The following is a 21,313-nucleotide window of genomic DNA, read 5'->3' as shown; positions in this document are numbered from 1 at the left end:
GTTGTTGTGAGAATCAAATGAAATAATTCAGGGAGAACTCGTTATGAAATGCCCAGCACTTACGCTAGTACTAATATTAATGTTACTAATCACAAAATGCCAAGGTTTATGAATGATTTACCTTGTTTCTCAATGTTGGAGAAGCCTGAGGAATATCCCCCAAACAGCACCCCTTACTTACACCCCCATTAGGCTTTCCTGGGCCAGGGAGAAAGCTGTGCACGTGAATCCATCCACCCTGTCCTAGTGAACCCAGGCCAAGAACTGCGGCTGACAACAGATGAAGACGGGGCAGTGGGGCCTATCAATGCCACCCATTAATGGGAATTTGGGCATTTTTACCGAGAGAAAGGAAACATAGGGAGAAATGCGCTCTTGTACTAAAAATATTTACTTGGAAGGGAAACATAAACAAAGCAGAAGGTTGGGTGGGTCACTGAAAGTTTACAGTCTAAATGGATTCTTTATGGCTCTGCCTCCAACTTGCTTTGGCGTGGACTGTAATGTCTTGAAACTAAACACTTCTTGGTAACAAGCACACACGGGTTTTAATGTTGCCAGTTTAACAGTGATTTACAAAAATGTTCTACATATCTGTGAATATAAAATGATTCTGCTTATCCTGCTGGCCTTTCAGGGTACTCCATGGTTGGTATAAAGACGTACAAAGACCTTGGCCACGATGCATAGTCTGTTGCCTTCACTATGAACTCGGACAAGTTGATAACTCTCCAGGCTGAGATTCCAGACACTTGGAATAATAATGTCTTGTTCACCTGGAAGGGATTTTTATGTGGTCCAAATAAGGGGAACAAGTATTTTCTATGATTTCTTATTAATTACACACTAGGAAGGCAAAACAGCAGATTCTGGACGTTTGCAAGAAGTTCTAGGGGAAGGCTGTCCTTTTAACCTCAGTATCCTAAGCTTCAACACATGGTGAAAGAGGACGTTTTTATGCTGAAGGGCTACTGAGGGAAAAAATTCAGACATGTTATATCTTTCAATGTTTCCTTATTTTAAATAATTTTAGAGTAAAATGATGATATAGAAAGTATTTAATTTTAAATTCAATTTCCCTAAAAGTTTTGTTTCAAAAAAAAGAGATCCAAGAATGCCCTGGATGGGCCATAACTTAAATTTCCAGTACAAAATGAGATTAACACTGAGGTTTTTGTGTTTACTGCCTTGTTGCTACCTTATAATTCTGAGGTCCATTACAGTGCAACAGTAGCTTGTTAATATTAACTCCTCAAAATCATCTACTCTGCTGACCTAAAATGGCCTCTAGTCTACTAAATGCTGCTCATTTCGAAACTTGACCTACAATATCACAAATCAACAGCTGTTAATAAACTCAGGACGGCTATATTCCTTACCAAGGACATGTCACTGCCTTCATTTTTTCTTACTTTCCCTGGGCTGCATGGACTGCGTGTGTGTGTGTGTGTGTGTGTGTGTGTGAGAGAGAGAGAGAGAGAGAGAGAGAAAGAGAATCTCCTACATTACTGAAGCCATGTTTGGGAATGGAGAATGTTCAAAACAGGAATGGATAGCGTGTCCTCATTCTACCAAGAACACCGAGTCCTGTTATGCCTACGCAGAAGCAGATGGAAGCACATAGCATCATGTGGGGGCATCTGAGGTAGGGAAGGTGCATTTCCTAAACTGGTTCTGATGTTGGGGAGAGTCTCTGTTTGCAGACGAAACCCAAGTGTCAAGGATTTCTGAAAGACTGAAGTGCAAGCAGTTTCTTTCCTTCCCGCACGTTCTCAGCGGCCTATGTGCCTGTTAGTTTGTGAGTGCTCCTGCTGCAGTACTTTTTAGTTATGTTTCATTTTATGCTCCTTTTCTAAGAAATAAAATATCAATATAGCTATTGATGAAACTCTACGTAGAATAAAATTCCTTTTTTCAATTTCTGTTGTTCACAGTGTACTTCGTTATTGACATATTAAAAAGGAGGTTTATTTATTTTCAAAGAAAGGGTCTCAGGATGAAGACCACCTGAGACCCTTGAAACATCCCATTCTACTTTCTTTGCAGGGAATCTCATCTTCCAGGATACTTTTTGCAGAGTCTTTTAGATGTTCGTTTGTCTATTTCTATTTTAACGGGTTTGCCTCAATGTGACCCGATTTAGGTAAAAATGCTGAGAAAAACACTACCCCATTCCATTCCATTTACTTATGTCTAGATAGATAAAAATTCTATTTTCAAATAGAAAAAAACCCTGTAATCTGAATTTTTTACTTATGGTGCAATTAAGATCTCCAATGGTTCATTTACCATCATTTACCTCTTCCCATAACTTACATTTCAGCCTGAAACGGACTAAGCCAGCAATACTCTTCATTTTTTAGGCTTAATTTTTATGCTTTTCTGAGACATGAGAATGTTTTTTCCCCATCAGTCAGGGACTGGAGACAGGCATCATTAGTTCCAATTTGTAAAGGGAGAAACTAAGGCAAAAAGAAGTTAAGGGACATGCTTCTAGCCATCTAGAAACTCAGTACCAGATCGGGGATTACAAACAGAGGTTTGACACCCCTGTGGAGAACCACACTTGCCTTCCGGTGACTGAAGATAAATAAAAGTGTCATTTATCCAATAAGGGTGATCATATGCATCAGGACTATTTCAGAGACACAAAGGGAACGAATACCATGGGTCTGTGTGGGCCCTGGGCTAGTTGCCTTACATCTATTTAATTCAGCAATATGCTTTGAGAAATAAAAGCAGAGATTTGTTCTCTAAGAGGCATACATTAAGAAAGTTTACTTATTCCGTAGTGCTCATATACCCCAGCGACTTTTATTATTTGCCTAATGTGTATCTTTTCAAGGTTTCATTATCTAAATTATTTTCTGTCCCTCTCTAACAGCAAAAGTCAGTCATATTGAACACATTAACAAAGCCCTCCAAAATTGCCTGCTCTAGGGAAAAGTGTCATGGGCACAAGGGCGGAGTTAAATGGAGAGCTACTGGTAATGACCCACTCTATTAGAGCCCTCTCCCCCAACCCCCTTTTGCTGGAAATACATTGGCTTTAAAATACACTGGGTATCTGACTAAACTTGAACAACAGATTAGCCATAGATGCATTCCTGGAACTTAAGTTCCTCTCGCCTCGGTGCTGTGTACAATTATCAGGAACACGGACCCATGTGGGTCAGGATGAGAATCAGCATCAACTCAAATTCTGTTAGGGCAACATAACGTTTCATTTCAATAACACAGACAGATGCATCTTCAAAATCATCAGCACAGCGTTATGATCTTAAAATGCATGAGCTGATCTTGTTATTCTAATCCCTGTATTAGGTTAATGCAGCATTATGAAAATGTTTACTTTGGGTGTATATTTTTCTTGCATACACAGGAACCAAAGACATTCAGATCTTCTGTGCCTGAATTTGCTAAGAATAATAGTCTTAATCACTCTATGGCCAAACTAATATAATTTGTGATTTTCTGTTGAAAGCAAATAAAATCTCCTGTGCTGTCAGCTTGTTGTTTCCCATTAACTTATTTTCTCAGCAGATAAGTTCTTTATAGGTTGCCACATACCTCAAAAGACTTAGCACATTATAGTAATTCAAGGAAAAAGAAAACCTGTGATTTAGTGATTATAATCTATCAGGGATAAACTTAGTCTTTAGCGTCGAAGCTGCTGCATAAATATGTAGCCAGTGCCCCTGGAAAGGGAGACTTGTGAGTCAAAAGCTTGAATACATGGAAAACAAATGACCCTTTCAAGGAGGAAAAAATATTCACTGTAGCAGGTCCAGGTGACCCAGATGAATTCTAGGTTGACTTACCTTGAGACAAGGACTTGGGCAAGATGCCATTTTGGGATCCCTTCTATTTACATGAAATAGCCTCAAACTTAAGAAGAGCCACTTGTAAAAGAAAAGAATAGAAAAGACACTTGGAAAAAAACGCATGGCCCATTTCTGTGCTTTGGAGGCTGTATCCTTGGTTTCCACCCAATCCTGAGTCAGCATCACTCATCTCTAACTGAAGGCCCTTTTGCATGAGATTATAAGATCAGGACCCCTTTAAGACTCACTCAACCTGTTATCTTCTCTAGGAAGCGTTCTCTGCTCATTTAATTTTAACTTTACAATCATAAGTTGAAATCATAATAATCACATTAAAATCAAGTCAACTTATGAAAAGCAATCTTTTTTTTTCATCTTGATGGTGGAAAGCTTTGGTAGAAATCCAATCAGCACAGAAAATACTTCATTTTTTGTTAAAAAACTGAATAACGTAGAGGGGTGGCACCTGGGTGGCTCAGTTAAGCCTCTGGCTCAATTTTGGCTTAGGTCATGATTTCATGGTCATGAGACCAAGCCCAGCATCGAGCTCTGCACAAAGCATGAAGCCTGCTCGGGATTTTCTCTCTCCCTCTCCCCACCCCCTGCTTGCTCACACTCTCAAAATAAACAAACATTTAAAAACAAAACAAAAAACTACCGTAGATAAGAGCTCTCAATGCTTGGTGCTTTGTAGGTGCTCAATAAATAGAAGTGTACTTCAGAAGTTTGGAAATAGATTTTTGGCTCAGATATACTTAGATATCTCTGGCTCGTTTCAGATTTTTTGATTGAGGGGTATATAAACAAATATAACAAACAAGCACATTATAGATGTAAAACCTTAGGGGTTTGAGACATTAAGTGGTTACTCTTAAAGAAAGTTAGCTTCTTATTATTTTCTTATTTGTCAAAAGCAGAGACTAGAATGTGAAGAAAAAAGAGATAGCATGCAGAGACACCCCTTAGTAATGGCTCTAGCTCACAAATGATCTACAAATATTCATTGCTTTAAGGTGAAAAAGGTGGGAAGGAACCCTACATTCAATCTTCTAGTTTAGCGTCTATTTTATGGAGGAGGAGAAAAGGAAAGACCAATAGTTTAGCAGTCAAATCAAGGCAACTCTTTAATTTTACAATTACCAAGCAAGGAGTTACTAATTTTCATTGTGCTTCTGTTGCAAAAAAATTTTTTTAATGTGTATTTATTAATTTTGAGAGAGTGTGCACATGTGTGCAGGAGTGGGGTACAGAGAGAGAGAGAGGAGAGAGAGAGAGAGAGAGAGAGAGAGAGAGAATCCCAAGCAGGCCCAGCACTGCCAGAACTATAAGATCATGTCCTGAGATGAAATCAAGAGTCAGACACTTAACCGGCTGAGCCACCCAGGTGCCCCCCGTTGCAAAATGTTTTAAGAATAACGTTACTTTCATAGCTGACTAGGAGAACTGTCCGACTCACGTCGCCAGCTCTCCTTTCTAATGCCCACAGTGGCTGGTGAGTAAACTAAATTAAAACCACAATTAAGTCTATCTCTGGCTCTCAGCTTGGCCACAAGCAGGACACACAATATTTTTACCACATCCATAATAAGAACTCAGTGGCTAATGAAATCCATGCATCCATTAAGGAATACGTATACTTTTCCCAAAAGTCCCAACTAGAAATCACTCTGGCAACAAGTTTAACGGAAAAGTTGGTCCTTGTAAGAAGATATTTTCAGTGGACAGGCCAGGTTCAAGTCCTCAAGAGCCACAAGGAGACCAGAATTGAGAAAAACTATGCTAATCACAAGAATCATAATGTATCTTAGTCAGATGATTTCTCCCCAGCCCCCATTAGTCAAGATCCAAAGTTAAATAAAGGCTTGGAGTTGAGGGGCCAAATGATACAAGAGCTCAGTTTCAGGACACTGAAGAAGGTCATCTTCAAATTCAAATTAGGCCAAGTTTCATCCCATTTAATCACAGGAAAATTATTCCACAAACAGAATGAGAATTTATTATGCTCCATACTCCCATCACTTTAATAAGTTTCTGAGAGCACCGACAAATCCAATTTAAAAAAGATAAATTTGGACTCCGGATCATAAAATTAAGAAAAATACTGTTCCTAATGGTAAGTTTTCTTAAATTGCCATTTAAATTTAGGCAAGTCATTTATTGATTAACAATGCTAACTTTGGGCCTCCTTCTTTTTTTTTTTCTTTTTCAAAATAGCATAAATTGATTACTAGATTCTGCACTGTTTTCTGTCTGGCATACTAAAATGTCTCATCCTCATTCAGATCAGTGCTCATGGAAGTTGTGTTCGGAGCATCTGTACAGTTCTCCATACGAGGCACCCCAGGCGGATGCCCCCAGCTGGTCTGGTGCAGAGCCTTTGCTCTCCCCACCTCCTGGAGGTAACAGTAGAGGCAAACTGCACGAGGAGTTAGGAAGCCCCCACTCTTTTCCCAATTCTGCTACCGATGTCAATGTTTCTGGACTTCACTTTTTCTAAAGCAGTACAACTAGAAGATCCTCTCTCCTGAAGATTCTATCATCAAAGGAAGCCAAAAGCCCAGGGTAAAAGTAAAGGCTTGTTTACAAATTTCCCCAATGCTAGCTTTAAATATTTATCAGGCTTTCTGTTACTCCATAATTCTTGTTCTTGCCAACCCTCTCCAGTCAAGGAGTCCCCCAGCAGTAAAATAATGAACCCGTGAAATGCATCCAAAGGTACAAAGCACAGTAAGATGAATGATCTTGTCTACGAGTGAGGATGCATTTAATCTCTAATGAACCCACCAAAGGCAGCCTCACTTTCTCTGTGCTTTCTACACCAGGACTAGTTTCCGACAGGACGATCATTTTTGTTCTTCTGTAGTCAAATTACAGGGTTTGACAGGTCCTTCAGTCAAGTCTAAATGTCACCTGTTTCAAAGAGCCGTTTCTGGTCTTTGCAACCTGATGGCCTCTGCCTCCTCCAACCTCCCAAAGCATTTTTCTCCAATGGTGCTAATGTTCTGAGACCATCTGTGGTGGGTTGGTCCTACGCTTCTGGACGCAGGGGCTTCGTTTTCCTTGATCTTGGTCTCCACTGAAGCCCCACCTCAGACAGTGCCTTCCACACAGGACTCCACTGCACTGAAATGAATCAAAGTTCTAGAGTAGAGTCAGGGGTGAAGACCAGACAGGGGTTTCTGTGATAACTAAACCAGTTCCCTGCATAAAGGAGCAGGAGACTATAATGCATGAGGTGGAAAGGACAAAAACAGTTTTGTGTTTAGCAGATAGGGTACAGGGAGGTAGCAGCATGGGTCGGTTCCACCAGAGTGTCTTGCATTTATGGTCACCCCCCACCTCCTTTACCGGATTCTCTGATTTGGACTTCTAGTAACAGAACATTCTGTCATCATTACCTTTTACTCTGCATCTGAATTATTCCTAAATACAGTTTAGAGGCCCACCTCCTGATCGGCCATTTTCAGAGGAAATGAAGTTAGGTTAAATACATACTAGGTGAAAGGCTGGATTTGATTTCTGTGGCCAAGAGTATTTCCTGGGCGTGGAGTCTTATAAAGAATCTCCTGTTTGCTCTGGTTAATTTGATACCGCACTGCCCACAGTTACAGAGTACGATCCCCATCTGTACATCACCACAGCTATTTCAGATTGGTAAACATGTTTGTCCTGATGGTTACTGAATATTTAAAGAGGTAGCATCTCTTCCTGAGTCTTATTTCCCTCTGCACTTGTGACTAATCTGACGCTATAACATAGCATGGACTTGCACGGGGCAATTTTCTTTTTAGATAATTCCTCTCCATTATCTGGCTTTGTGAAAGAAAAAACAAACCCATAGATTACGACAGGCAGGCAAATCAGGATCTTCAGAATGTTCATTTAAGAAAATTCCAAGTGGAGGCTGGAAGTACATAATGCAGGACCCCAATCATAGGAAACCTTTCAATGAGGAGGAAGAGTGTTTTTGTTAGAGGACAAATGAACAAGGATTCATCCTGTGAGCCAAAACCACAGAAGTGGCCCCTGTACCCGCGCCGCCAGCTCACCTCTTGTTTCTGTCTTCCAGCTGCAGGGTGTACACCATGTCGTCGGCTGCATGGGTCTTGGTGTTACTATCTCCCCATTTCAGCTTCAGGCTCTGGGGCCCGGCTGCAGCACATTCGAGCCTCGGAGGCAAGGGTGGTAATGGCCGAGTTTTTGCCCTAATGAACTGACTAAACGGTCCAGCTCCAATTTCATTGACGGCCTGAATTCTGATCCTGGAAAAAGGGGAAAAAGTACGAACATCGTAGGCTGAAGATGCAGCAATTTCTCATTTGAAGCAGACACTGTGTGCATTATTCTCTAAAACTGTATCATGGAATAAAGAAAAAAAAATTCAACATAATTCAAGACAAATAGAGAATAGGGCAGCCTGGGCAAACAGATTTCGCCCCCCCCTTCCAAAAACCAGCAAAAATAGAGCAATTAGCAAAATATCTCTTAGTTCTTTAATTAAAAAAAGAAGTCTATTGTCTGGGGGAAGACATCCTAAAGACATGCTATTGTTATTCTGTTCTGGCCACATGTTAGCTGCCTCAGAGTCAGTTTTGGAAGTGAGTGGGCTGTAAAGAAGACATGAAATAGGAAAGCAAAGCAAATTCCTTCAGGGTGTACGAAGGACAGAAGCTCTTGGACAGGGCACATCTCCAGCTTTGCCCATCTCTGCTAGTTCAGAACCACATCTAAGTGTGTAGACACTGCCGATAATGGGCTGCCATTCAGATGTCTGTCTCTGAATCGTAACTGGATGTTTGCAGTGTGCGGTGTTATGGATAATAAAGATACCTTCACATTGTCCTCATGGTCTATGAATTTAAAATCAAATAGAGTTAACATTAATAAATAAAATAATATCTTATTATTGTTATTATTTTTCTCGTTCCCCTGTTTCCTTCCTAGTTGACTGAAACAGCACTCTAAGGCCTTCATACAACACATGGATGGCACTGCCCCAACCTCATTCTCAACACCGCTTCCCGCGGTGACTGCATGTTCTGGAAGCTTCTTTCCTCCTGGCATTTGGCAGCCTGCACACTCCTTGTTCAGGCTTTCCTCCTCTGCTTCTCAGACCTAAGTTCTCACACCACCTCCCCATCGCCCTCTGTTCCTCTTCTCTTTTTCTGTATGGCGTAGACAGTTCCCTCAGTAACCTATTTCCAGGGCTCCACACACTTGAAAGACCCCTCCACTCAGGTCTGCCTCTCTACCTCTTCATGCTCACTCCTGGCCTCCAGCAGAAACCTCCACCCAGGCCCCCTTGCTAGGTGCACAAGCATCCTACCAAGTTGACCGAGCAGTGTGGGATCTCTAGTTCTAAAAGTGTCAACACATTCAAAACAGTGTTCCAAAGCACATGACAATAAAATATAGAGTTAGAGATAAATTCTTAGGAAACCGATCAATTTAAAACATTCTTATAATTTAGTTTTATGTGTTTCTCCTTTACAGCAATTATTGCTTACACTTTCATAGAAAATAATATTTAGGTACTATAATACCTAAATTCATCTTGGGACCTCCAATTAGCATTAACTCTTCAAATTTAAAGATTATATAATTCAGCAAGTCAGTCTAATAAGATGCCTGTAGGCTTTTAACAAGACAAAAGTAAGCAAACAAACAAAGGAACAAAACCCCTCAGATTAATTACAGGTGAGAAGAAGCAGGCACACCCTACTCGGTACTCTGTCTCCTCCACTGAACGCAGCCATAAACCTGGAGAAAATAAACGGAGCAGCTATGTAACAATTCCAAAAAGGCAAATAGTAGCTGGAGGATTTGGTAAAAGATTTAGCATTTTTAAATTCATTTACCATTGCATTTACCATTTCTCCCCCTCTGTGATCCCCCAAACTGGACTCAATGCAGCCTGAAATCCAAGGGCAGACATCTGCATGGACTGAGGGCTCTAGGGGAAAATGTGGTTCAAAGAAAGGGGTCTCTGGAAGCTCAGTGAATGGGCAAAATCCACCATTCTTTTTCCCTACATTCTCTCACTCCCCAGTCCTTAGACAATTCCTTCATATTAATAGCCTAGAGAAGAAAAAACACATGCTCATGTGAATTGGCAGAGAAAAAGCACCTGATGAAATCCAACTTCTACTCACGATAAAAATTTTCAAAATCCTAGGGATAGAAGGAAACTTTCTCAGTCTGAAAAGGGCATCTATAGACATACCTACAGGTAACATTATACTTAATGGTGAAAGACTAAATAATTTCTAAGATTAGGGACAGCGCCAGGATGTCTACTTTCAACACTGCAACTCAACATCAAGGACTAGAAGTCCCATCTGGTGGCAGAAAAAATGGCACAAAGAAAGAAAGAAACTGAAAGACAAGATTCTGCTGAAAATTTTAAAGAAAATCTATAGAGAGAGAGACATTCTGTGTTCATGAATTGGAAGTCTACACAGAAAAAAATGTCAATTCTCCCCAACTTGATCTATAGATACAATGTAATCCTACTAAAATTCCAGCAGGATTCTTAGTAGATCTAGAGAAATTGAGTCTACAAAAGTTATATGGAAAGGCAAAAGAACTAAAATTGCCAAACACAAAATTTAAAAGTAAGAATGAAGTTGAAAGAATCACACTTTTTGACTTAGGACTTACTATAAAGCTACAGTAATCAAGACAGTGTGGTACTGGTAAGAGACAGACACATAGATCAATATGAGAGATTAGAGACTCCAGAAATAGATCTACACAAATATGAATGATTGATCTCTGACAAATGTGCAAAAGTAACTCAATGGAGAAAGAATAATCTTTTTAACAAATGGTGTTGGAACAACTGGTTATCAGCAGGAAAACAAAACTCAATCTAAACCTTCTATCTTATTCTAAACTTAGAATGGATCATAGATCTAAACATAAAATGTAAAATATAAAACTTTTAAGGAGAAAACAGAAGAAAACAAACAGTATTTGTTACCCAGAAATAAGGAAAGAATTTTGAGATAGGAATGTGAAAAGCATGGCTATCTGGACAATGAGAATTGTAACTACGATGAGATACCACTATATATTTATATTGCTATTAATATTTAATATTTATATTGCTATTAAAATGATGAAAATAAAGAAAATAGTCAATACCATCTTGCCAAGGATCTAGAGGCACTGCAACCCTCATATATTGCTAGTGAGAGCGCATAATGGTACAGTCACACTGGAAAAATGGTCTTCCTATCAAATTTTTTTATAAAGCTTTACATACTTACATGACCCAACAATCCCACTTCCTTCTCTTTGTAGAAATTAAAATTTATGTTCTTACAAAACTGGCACACAAGTGTACACAGCAGCTCTTAATCACCCCAAACTGGATAAGTATCTATCTGCCTCATAGTTTGGAATGTAGCAAACACTTATCTCTGATAAAGTACAGCAGAAATTCCATTAGAAAGAACCTGACTTTTTCCAGATTCTATTAAACAAAGGGCTATATCAGGTCTCTTTAGATAGCGCAGTATAAGTCTCTCAATATAACTTCAAACTCACCTCTCAACATGAGTCTTATGGTTTTATGGTTTTAATACAAGAGGGTTTTTTCCTATGACTAGAAGGTAAGAAATTTTTCTGCAACTGGGGAGGAAGTCTTTTTTTAAAAGGTAGTCATCATGGTGGTTGGAATTACTACCAATCTTCCCTTCTTAGGAAAAGGGAATTATGCCAGACATTAAGTTGCAGTCTTTCTTCAGTGGTGTTAACAAATTTCCTGACCAACAGAGTTTGTATTAATGTCTTTCTAGTGTCCAAACTGCCATTCGTTTCCTTTATTATAGGTACAGGTATTCCTAGAGTCCAGAGTTCAAGATCCTTTCTTCTATCTGCTGGCTCAATGTCCTCCAGAGCCAAGCTCACCTTCTATTCCAGGTGAACCTACTGCTTTGCTCTGTGCAGCCCAAATAGTCCTTAGGTACTCTAATAAACAACAGGAAGTAAGGTAATCGGTTGCTTAAGATTATTATTCTGCTAAAGAAAAAATATGCTAGGAGGTCTGAATGATTTAGAAGAACTAAAAATGAGTTTTATAAAATAGAAGTATCAAGATACAAAAATAATGTAAATTTACTCTTTGATTCCTTTTGTAAATTTACTTATTTTCCCAAAGCCTCTATGATATTTTCATAGGTATTGTGTTCCTTACATTTGAAGCTCTGACCTTTTACTGATATGTATTTGGTAGACACATAATCTCAGCCTTAAATACACACACCACCACCACCACCACCACCACAAAAGCACTTTTTAGCAGTGAAGTCTGTTTGGAATCAAGCTCATCACTTTGGTGTAACCTTGGGGAAATTATCTAACACCTTTAAGTAATGGTTTCCTTATTTATAAAATGGGCATAGTCTTTGCTGTACTTACGAAACTGATTATGTAGCTAAGATAATGTATATAGGAAGCATTTTCTATTTTTAAATATTTTATATTTCATCATTCGGCCAGAAAAGGATTCAAGGTGGCCAAAGCACTTTGGTGAACTGCGAAGTACTAATTTATGCAGTCACCATTCTTCTGACTTCTTTTGAGACTGTCCTTCTTTTCTCACAGTGAAGAAAATATGAGTGTGTGTGAGTGCCCTGCGCTAGGCACTCAAACGCATGGTCACATTAGAACGTGAGTAATTTGCTGACACCACCTATGTTTTTCCTTCCTCCAAATTATGGCCAAGGAACCAGCAATGCCTAGAAGGATCGGCTTCTTTGTAAAGCATCGGCAGAAGGCGAGGGGGAGACACTAAGCTGAGAGACAGATGGAAGTGTTAATATCCAGCACAATGATCAACACTGAGAACAGGCTCTGTTCAGATGCCTGTGCCCTGGAGCAGGAGCTTTTAGAGATGCGAATACTGCAGCTGAACTCAGAGAGTTTAAATGACTCAACTTGAATGACACAGCCATTCTAGGTGTTGATTTGATATGTACAATAGTACCCCTAATTTCTAGCCTGACTCCATGAGGTAGTAATTACTCTATTTTATAAGTGAAGGAAATGAGACCTGGCTAGGTTCAGCCATGGGCACTGGTCCACCCAGTACATACAGGTTAGATCTAAGTGCAACACTCATCTTTCTGGCTCAAAGACTTCTGTGCATTCTGGCATACTATACTGTCCTAGCATAACTTGAAGCAAACACGGTTTCTAATCCAACCCAAAGGGAATTTTAATTCAAATTACACTTTCAGTTCAACAACAATGGCCTGTTGCCAATAAAGTGGGCATCTACGATAGTCAATAAATTTGTTTTCACATTATTTAAACAACTTTTGCCCTCAGAGTCAACTACTTAAATTTTAAAATACATCAACTTATCCATGTTTTTACTGAAACATATTTTGTTTCAGTAAAAATGCACAGAAAGCATTCTTCCGTGTAGCTGATGCACTGAACTAACATTATTTAGTTCTAACGATAAGATAACAGTAAAAATCGAAATACAGCTGAGGAACCGATTAAATGAAATGAGGCCATGGGCACCTGGCTGGCTTAGTCGGCAGAGCATGCAACTCTTGACCTCATGGTTATAGGTTCAAACCACACATTGGGTGTAGAGATTACTTAAAAAAATAAAATCTTAAGAAAATAATGAGGCCATATTTTCTTGCACTCTGGTAAAAATATTATGTACTTAGAGCCTAGGAGACTGAGAAAACTAAATAAGGACTAAGGTAGTTGCTGTTCGTTTTGCTTTGGGGTGAAAAATACAGCGTGTGAAAATAATTTTCTAATTCTAGTGAGAGCTCACTAAGGACTAATGAGCAAAACCACCACTGTCTTGAGGAACAATTCCAAAGAATTCACCTCAAAAAAACCCAGATTTTCAAGTTTTATTAGATTAATTAAAGTCTACTCCAAACCCAAACTTGAGAAGTTTTCTCTTTAGCTGAAGTAACCTGTTAGCCTTGAAATTTATCAGTTTCTGAAATCTTAAGCTCTGCAAATTAAGTATAAGGGAAATGGAACTTTGCCTTCCAATTTAGGGAAGTGATAATATAAATTATATTATATTATCTTAAGACATATAATGTAGTATCTCTCTTGAGAAACTCTGCCTTGACCAGGCCAGGCTGATGTGAAAAATCTCAAGTGCCTAGGAGTCTGCAATACCCAACAGTACACTGATAACACTGATCAAATAACTTCAATTCAGAAGCAAATTTTTTACAGCTTTTGATTGAAAATCCATTAAAAATACCTATTAGTTCTAGATGCTAAATATATCCCTGCTTCAGAAACTCATAGCCTTCCATAATGCCCTTTACACACACACACACACTCAAGTTTCTGGCACTTCATATTTTAAGAGAAAAATGACTTTCAAAACAAACCTTCCTCAGCTGGGGAAGGTGACTTCTCAGTCATAATTAGCCATCCCAGTACTCTGGATGCTTCGTTGGGGGGGCGGGAGTGGGGCAGTGAGGGTAGCCATGAAGAGTCAGGGTAGGAGAGGCCTGAGAGCAAAAGATGGATTTTTTTATACCCCACCTCTCCCCCACAATCTACATCTAATTATCTAAGAAGACAAAAATATGAAAGAAGGGAACAGTCATCAGAGAAGTTGTGAAGGAATGTAAAATAGTAGCTGAAATACAGGAAATCTCTTTGGGGGGATGATACGTTGAGAGTAAAGTGATTCAGAAGAGGGCTTCCTGGAGGGGTAGCCTGAGCTGGCTCAGATCCATCCCTTCCACTAAGCTACCTCTCCTGACAGCTCCTGGGGTATCTCTGCTGCCGTTCTGTCTCCATGCACTTAGACCTGCCTTTGACAGGCAATGAAACCTTACACGTCTCCCCCTGCTTAAGAAATGATGCCAGATCCCCACAGACATTTTTACCTATATATTCTGGTCACAACCCACTTTCCAGCTCTTTTTTATTTCCCTACCAAATATTAGCCACATATAGCTTATTGAGCGTTGTCTCATCGTGTGTCAGGTCCCATATGAGATGCCTGGAATCTTCTCTAAGACACACCCTACTAGGTAACTCAAGTTACTATCCTCATTTTACAGAAATGAGATCAGAAAACTGAGCACAGAGAGCTTAAATAACTTGCCAGAGGTCATGAAGACATAAGCAAGGGACCCAGGAATGAAGTCAAGCTGTTTGATTCCAGTCTGCTACTTCTGAACTACTTAGAATTTCCTCCTAATAAAAGCCCACCCCGTCTTGTTACAATGATTTATGATTCACTTTTTGCCAGGCTAATGTAGTGCTTGACCTATAGTAAGAACTCAATAGATGTTATTTTTCATCACTGTTCTACCTAGCGAAAGGAGCATAAATGAGTGTAACAAACAAATCTACCTTAAGTTTTAGTTGTTTGGTAGCTCGGTATGAGTCAGACGATAATGAGGTTGCCAAAAAAAGTAATCTTAGGCAACATTACTAACTGCTCAATATGGAGAACACGTAAGGTGACAGTCTTGCTCTGCTCTGAGCCAGCCAGCCAGCCCATTCCCGGAGGTGCAGGCACTGCTCATTACAGAGTCCATCAAGAAGCAGAACTCACCTGATGCAGAGGATGGAGGAGGTTATAGGAAACCCAATAATGAAGTCAGATTTGAATGAAGTGAGGATGGTTAAGTAGAAGGCGGCAGGGACACTATACAAAAATGATGTCTAGACCTCCTCAGCCCTACTAAACTGAAGTCTACAGGAATGGGGCTCAGACGTCTGTATTTTGCAAAAGCTGTCCAAGCGATTCTTCTATACATCAACATTCCATTCTGCTCTAGGGAAGAAGTTCTTAGACTTTAACAAGGCTCGAAATCTCCTGCAGGGCTAATTAAAGCAGAGTGCCAGGCCTTACCCATAGAGTTTCTGATTCAGTGGGTCTAGAGTAGGTTTGCATTTTAGCAAGTTTCTAGATGATGCTAAGGCTGCGGGTCCAGGAACCACACTTTCATAGCCACTGCTCTGGAGGAAGGCCCAGGGTCAACTGGGCGGATGTTAGATATACATAAGTTTTGACAAAATATAATGGAAACACTATAAAAAACAGTTACTCACAAATGGAATGGACTGCCCCGTGAGTCAAAGCTGCAATCCCTGGCCTGTCACTGGAGATACTCAAGCCAGGGGACACAAGGCCATCTTTTCTCTGTCTGCTTGGAAGGCCGTGACACCATGTGTCAAAAGAAAGCTATGTCTCTATTTTCAATAACACTTTCTTTTCCTCAAACCAAAACACAAACTCCATCCCAAACTCAGTTCTTAGCTTAAAAGTGATGCCTTTAAAAGCAGCATTACAATTCCAGCCAAACCCCATAGAGGGGGTCAGTCAGCCAATGGGTGCTTCTGTAAACACCCAAACCCCTCTGTGTGTCCGTAGGTCTGCTTACAGAGGTGCACTTCTGTTCTGGCAAAACAGAGAAAGACAAACTGTGTGTGGGAACAGAGTGTAACTGCTGAGGGTTTAAAAAAAAAAAACAAACCCAAACAAACAAAAGAAACAAGTCCTATCTCCCAGCCCCATGGCCTGCTTAAAAGGTTTCATTCCACACTTTTGTCTAGAACATCACGATCTGTTCGTTTATATTTTAACCAATTTATGGGACAGAAAAAGGTGAGGTAAAAGTGGACTGGACTGAAATTACACCCTTAGTTCCTTGAAATACTCATTTTGTATCTCATCATAATTACTGTGATTGTGTTTTTGAAACATAAAGAACAACGCTGTGGGTTGGTCCCACTTCTACAAGAATGCCCCATTATGTACTAGAGAAACTAGCATAAAATGCATAAAAAAGATATTAAATATGAATAATGACCTTAATATCTTAAATTTGAAATATCCAGTTTATTTACTGCTCAGCCAGTAAGGACAGGCTAACTCTTTGGTGGAGGAGGTGGTGTGAGGGGGCAGCAAGCACACAGAGTACAACTAGAGCCAGAGAGTCACCTTTCCTAAGCCATGCCATTCCCATGCAATCATCTAAAATGATATCTTTGAAACTTGCCTATAAGGTTAAAAAGTGACTTTCCTCATTCAGCTCAATATACTAGCCTTGCATGTTAATACTGAATTGTTTATGCTATATCCATTAAATACTTTTAAAAGAGTCCTGAAGTTTTACTACCCAAATCACTGTTTTTTTTTTTTTTTTAAGATTTCATTTTTAAGTAATCTCTACTCCCAAAGTTGGGCTCGAACTCACAACCCTAAGATCAAGCAAGAGTCACAGGCTCCACCGATAGAGGCAGCTGGGCACCCCCAATCCAAACTCATTCTTCCACAGTCCTTCCATTACTAAACCGTTTTGTGTTTTCTAAAATAGAGTTCTGAGGGTGCCTGGGTGGCTCAGTCAAGTGTCTGACTCTTTATCTTGGCTCAGGTCATGGTCTCACGGCTGGGGAGATATAGTCCCATGTTGGGCTCTCTCTCGCTCTCTCCTGATCTCAAAACAAATAAATAAACAAACTTAAAAAGAAGTAAAATAAAATAGAGTTATCCTATGAGATACTTTTAAAGATTTGGAAGTCTGTTTGATAATTTTCACTATAAATGACATTTGACCATCAACAAAGATTCCCCTTATCTGTTCCTTCATTCAAGTCTGTGAGCTCTACGTTTCTTTCTAGAAGTCATCTGACTATATGTTGAGTAATAAGAGTCAGCATTCCTTCATGACCATCCTTCCACAAACCTTAAAGTTTAAAGCTGGCACAATGTCTGGAACAAAATTCATCTTGCCCTAAAAGGCCTTTCATGATTTCTGATCCAAAACATTCAGAGGACTGACCTGAGGAATTGATTCCACTCTAGGGTATATATGGGTGTGGATCAGAATGGATGTAAAACCTTTCAGTGACTCCCTGAATCAGTGTGGCTTCTTCCTTGTTTTTTTGGCCCTGAGGGATTAAGGTCAGGTAATATTTGCACAAGGGAGAATGACATTCACTTAGTCATTTTTCCTCAGAGATACAGCTCACAGTGAGGTTTCCTTAAAACATCATCATTGGAGCAATTCCCTGAAGTCAAGGTCTGGGTTTAGTCATCTCTGGATTTCCTCAGCACCTGGTTAGAGTGCTCTAGACACAACAGGCACTTAGCATTTGGCTGGCAAACAAGAGTGAAGACTGGTTTTTTGAGAACGGCTAAAAGGCTAAAAATCAAAGAATGCCCTTGGCCTCTTCATCTTTGTAAGTCATATCCGCCTTTATCTAGTTTCTGTCTCAAGTCCCACTTCAAACCATCCTCTTCATCCTGAACCCAGGGTCTTCCTCTTTGATACACCAAGCGGATTCTGTACACCATGTTGTTTTCAGCCCTACGACGTACTCTGCTATTGCCATCTAAGTGTCCCTCAATGCTGTGAGTGCTCTGAGGTCAAGGCCGGTCTATCGCTGTTTTACAGATCCACAGGCATATAATACTGTGCCCCAAAGAGATTTTTTAAAAATAATTAAAGAGTAAAAAATAAAATAAAATAAACAATGCTTCCTCGTCACTGTTCTGAAAAGTAAATCTAGTTATATGAATTATTCAAAACAGATTTGGCATGAAAGAAAAAAAGTAAAGGTGATACGATCTGGCAGGATGAGACTTTTGTATTTTTAAGTGCATTAGCTGATTTCTTTCTTCAGCTTATGGGAATATACAAAAGGTAGTCTATCAGACTACAGAACTAGAAAACACAGTAGAAAAAAAATAAGCGAAATGGTAAGTCCTTTTTTAGCAGCAAGTTTGTCAGCTTGTCCTTTACTCCTTCGGTCGTACCCCAAGAAGAACCACTTTTGCTGGATGGCAGTATTGACGATGAGTGAAATTACAATGCATACTTATTGCGCACCTAATATATACTGCTGGCTTCTAAGCATTTAATATTTATTAAATCCTCACAACATGCTTTTGAGGGAAAGAATCTTGTTGTCCTCATTTCATGGAAAAAGAGACTGAAACACCAAGATGGTAAGTAACTTTCCTAAAAATATACCCTCCTAATCTTTATATAGATATAAAGATGACCTGAATCTGAATCTATATTTTACACTTCCCTCCTCAAGAAACATTTACAAATATTTCTCGGCTTACGATGGGGTTATATCTCAACAAACCCATTATAAGATGGAAATATTACAATTCAAAAATGCATTTAATACACCTAACCTATTGAACATTTTAGCTTAGCCAATTTAAATGTGTGCAGAACACTTAACATTAGCCTACAGTTCGGCAAAATCCTCTAACACAAAACCTATTTTATAATAAAGTACTGACTGTCTCCGATAATATACTGAATACTGTACTGAAGGAGAAAAGCAGAATGGCTGTATGGGTACAGAGTGGCTGTGAGTACATGGGTTGTTGACCCTCCTGATAGCGTGGCTGACCGGGTGCTGTGGCTCGCTGCATCGCCCAGCATCATGAGCGAGAGGCTCACATCATAGAACCACTAGTCCAGGAGAAGATCACCACTTAAGATCCGAAGTATAGTTCCTACTGAGTGCGTATCGCTTTCACACCATTGTAAATCAGGACTGTCTATAACAAAGACTGGGGTAACCACAGACCGCTCCTGTGCTCCTCTTACACTAGTCACACTCTTCATTTTGAGGGAGTTAAGGCAACTCCCTATTTAGATGGAGCTAAATAATTTGAAAGTTTAAGAGGCCATGTTGCAGAAAAAGATGGAAGGTGAGGTGCCTGGCTCTGAGAGAACTCCAGGGGAAAGAAAGAATGCAGATGCTAATTGAGCTCTGCTCAGTAATGTGTAATGTAACATGTTTCTCTGGCCCCTTGTGAAAGCGGAGTAAAAAGCTGTATCACAAATGCTTTGTAACACTGTGTCTGCTTTGAGGCATCAAGAGAATGGTGGAGCCCACCATCAGAGGTGGGCAAGTCCATGGTAAGGAGATGTCCACAGAGTGACATGAGTCACAGTAAAAGCACAAGGAAAAGTGGTTGCTAAGAGACCAAGAGGGAGGAACTAATTTAAAGCAGTAGGTGAAACTCACCCTCAAGGGTTAGGAATTGTTTACATTTGTAACAGACTGCCAAAGTACAAAGCAATACATGCTTTAAAGCCAAATTTTGCATTTATGGGGCGCCTGCATTTACGGGGCGCCTGGGTAGCTGGGTCTGTTAAGTGTCAGCTCAGGTCATGATCTCACAGTTTGTGGGTTCAAGCCCCGCGTCTGGGCTCTGTGCTGACAGCGCAGAGCCTGGAGCCTGCTTCCGATTCTGTGTCTTTCTCTCCCTCTGCCCCTCCTCTGCTTGCACTGTCTCTCAAAATTGAATAAATGTTAAAAAAAAAAAAAAAGATATTCTCATGTAGTACTCTTAAATATTAAAAATGATTAGAATTCATGGGGCGCCTGGGTGGCTTAGTCGGTTAAGCGTCCGACTTTCGCTTAGGTCATGGTCTCGCGGTTCGTGGGTTCGAGCCCCGCGTCGGGCTCTGTGCTGGCTGCCAGCTCGGAGCCTGGAGCCTGTTTCAGTCTGTGACTCCCTCTCTCTCTGACCCTCCCCTGTTCACGCTGTCTCTCTCTCTCCTAGAAATAAATAAAACATTTAAAAAAAAAATGATTAGAATTCACTCGTTTGGCCTTTAGAACTTGATAGGTCTATAGCTCCCAGTGCTGATGTGTGGATGCAGCTTTGTTTCTGCTTCCCTGCACTCACCGGTAAGTGGTTTCTGGAAGGAGGTCTTTGATAACATGGGTGGTGGTATTGCCCACGGTGATGCTAGTGTCTCCGAGATCAATATTGTAAGCGAGGATTTCAGATCCATTATTGCACGGCTCTTCCCAGTTCAGTACAAGGCACACAGAAGGTGAATCGGGGTAGGCATTGAGGGTCTCCTCCTCCAGGACACAGAGAGTGGAGACAGGGTCAGGGGCAGATGCCGGTGTCTGGCAAAGGACAAGCTCACTATACGGTCCTGCTCCAGCTTGATTGACAGCCTAAAAAGACAAGAGCAAGACAAAGTCCGCATTACCTCACTGTAAATTCTGGAGCCTCTGGGTCAGGTGCTGTTACAGAAATCTCATGTAGTAGACAATTTACTTCTAGAAACACGGGTAAAACGAAGTATCAGAAAACATTCACTTTAATGACTGCTTTCCAAAAAAGGGGAATGACACCTTTTTGAAATTAATAAAACAGAAGATACTATCACCATTGTCACCTTTCATGAAACATAATTTTAAAATAATACTTTGTATTTGCACAGTGCACATCAGGCTATACAGTATCTGTGGCATCCTCACAGTAACTGTGTGAGGTGGACACTAAATGGCAAGTAGTCTTCTACTGTCTTCCATGTGAATGAGAAACTCCCATCCACGGCCACCCTGACTTTATCACCTACTAGTCTCCCCCTCACTTGCTCTGCTCTTTGCTGTTCCACGGGGACACCAAGTCTGCTCCCACCTCAGGGCCTTTGCAACTTGCTGCCCCTTCTGTCCAGGAACCTTTTTCCCTG

General features: G+C 40.2%; 1 protein-coding gene across 2 annotated transcripts in view; it reads right to left on the bottom strand.

The window, feature by feature from the left end:
- FNDC3B (fibronectin type III domain containing 3B) overlaps positions 1 to 21,313 on the bottom strand; it is a 300,883-nt gene that overhangs the window by 22,368 nt on the left and 257,202 nt on the right. For both annotated transcript variants that reach the window (XM_077763679.1, XM_077763678.1), the window contains exons 22-23: positions 20,512 to 20,792; positions 7,874 to 8,086 (exon numbers count right to left, since the gene is read on the bottom strand). In XM_077763679.1, the coding sequence (XP_077619805.1) occupies positions 7,874 to 8,086; positions 20,512 to 20,792 (494 nt within the window). The remainder of the gene's footprint in view (positions 1 to 7,873; positions 8,087 to 20,511; positions 20,793 to 21,313) is intronic.

The sequence above is a fragment of the Crocuta crocuta genome, unplaced genomic scaffold, assembly GCF_008692635.1.
Source record: "Crocuta crocuta isolate KB4526 unplaced genomic scaffold, BGI_CrCroc_1.0 scaffold433, whole genome shotgun sequence".
NCBI lineage: Eukaryota > Metazoa > Chordata > Mammalia > Carnivora > Hyaenidae > Crocuta > Crocuta crocuta.
This window is presented reverse-complemented; position numbering and strand designations above follow the sequence as displayed.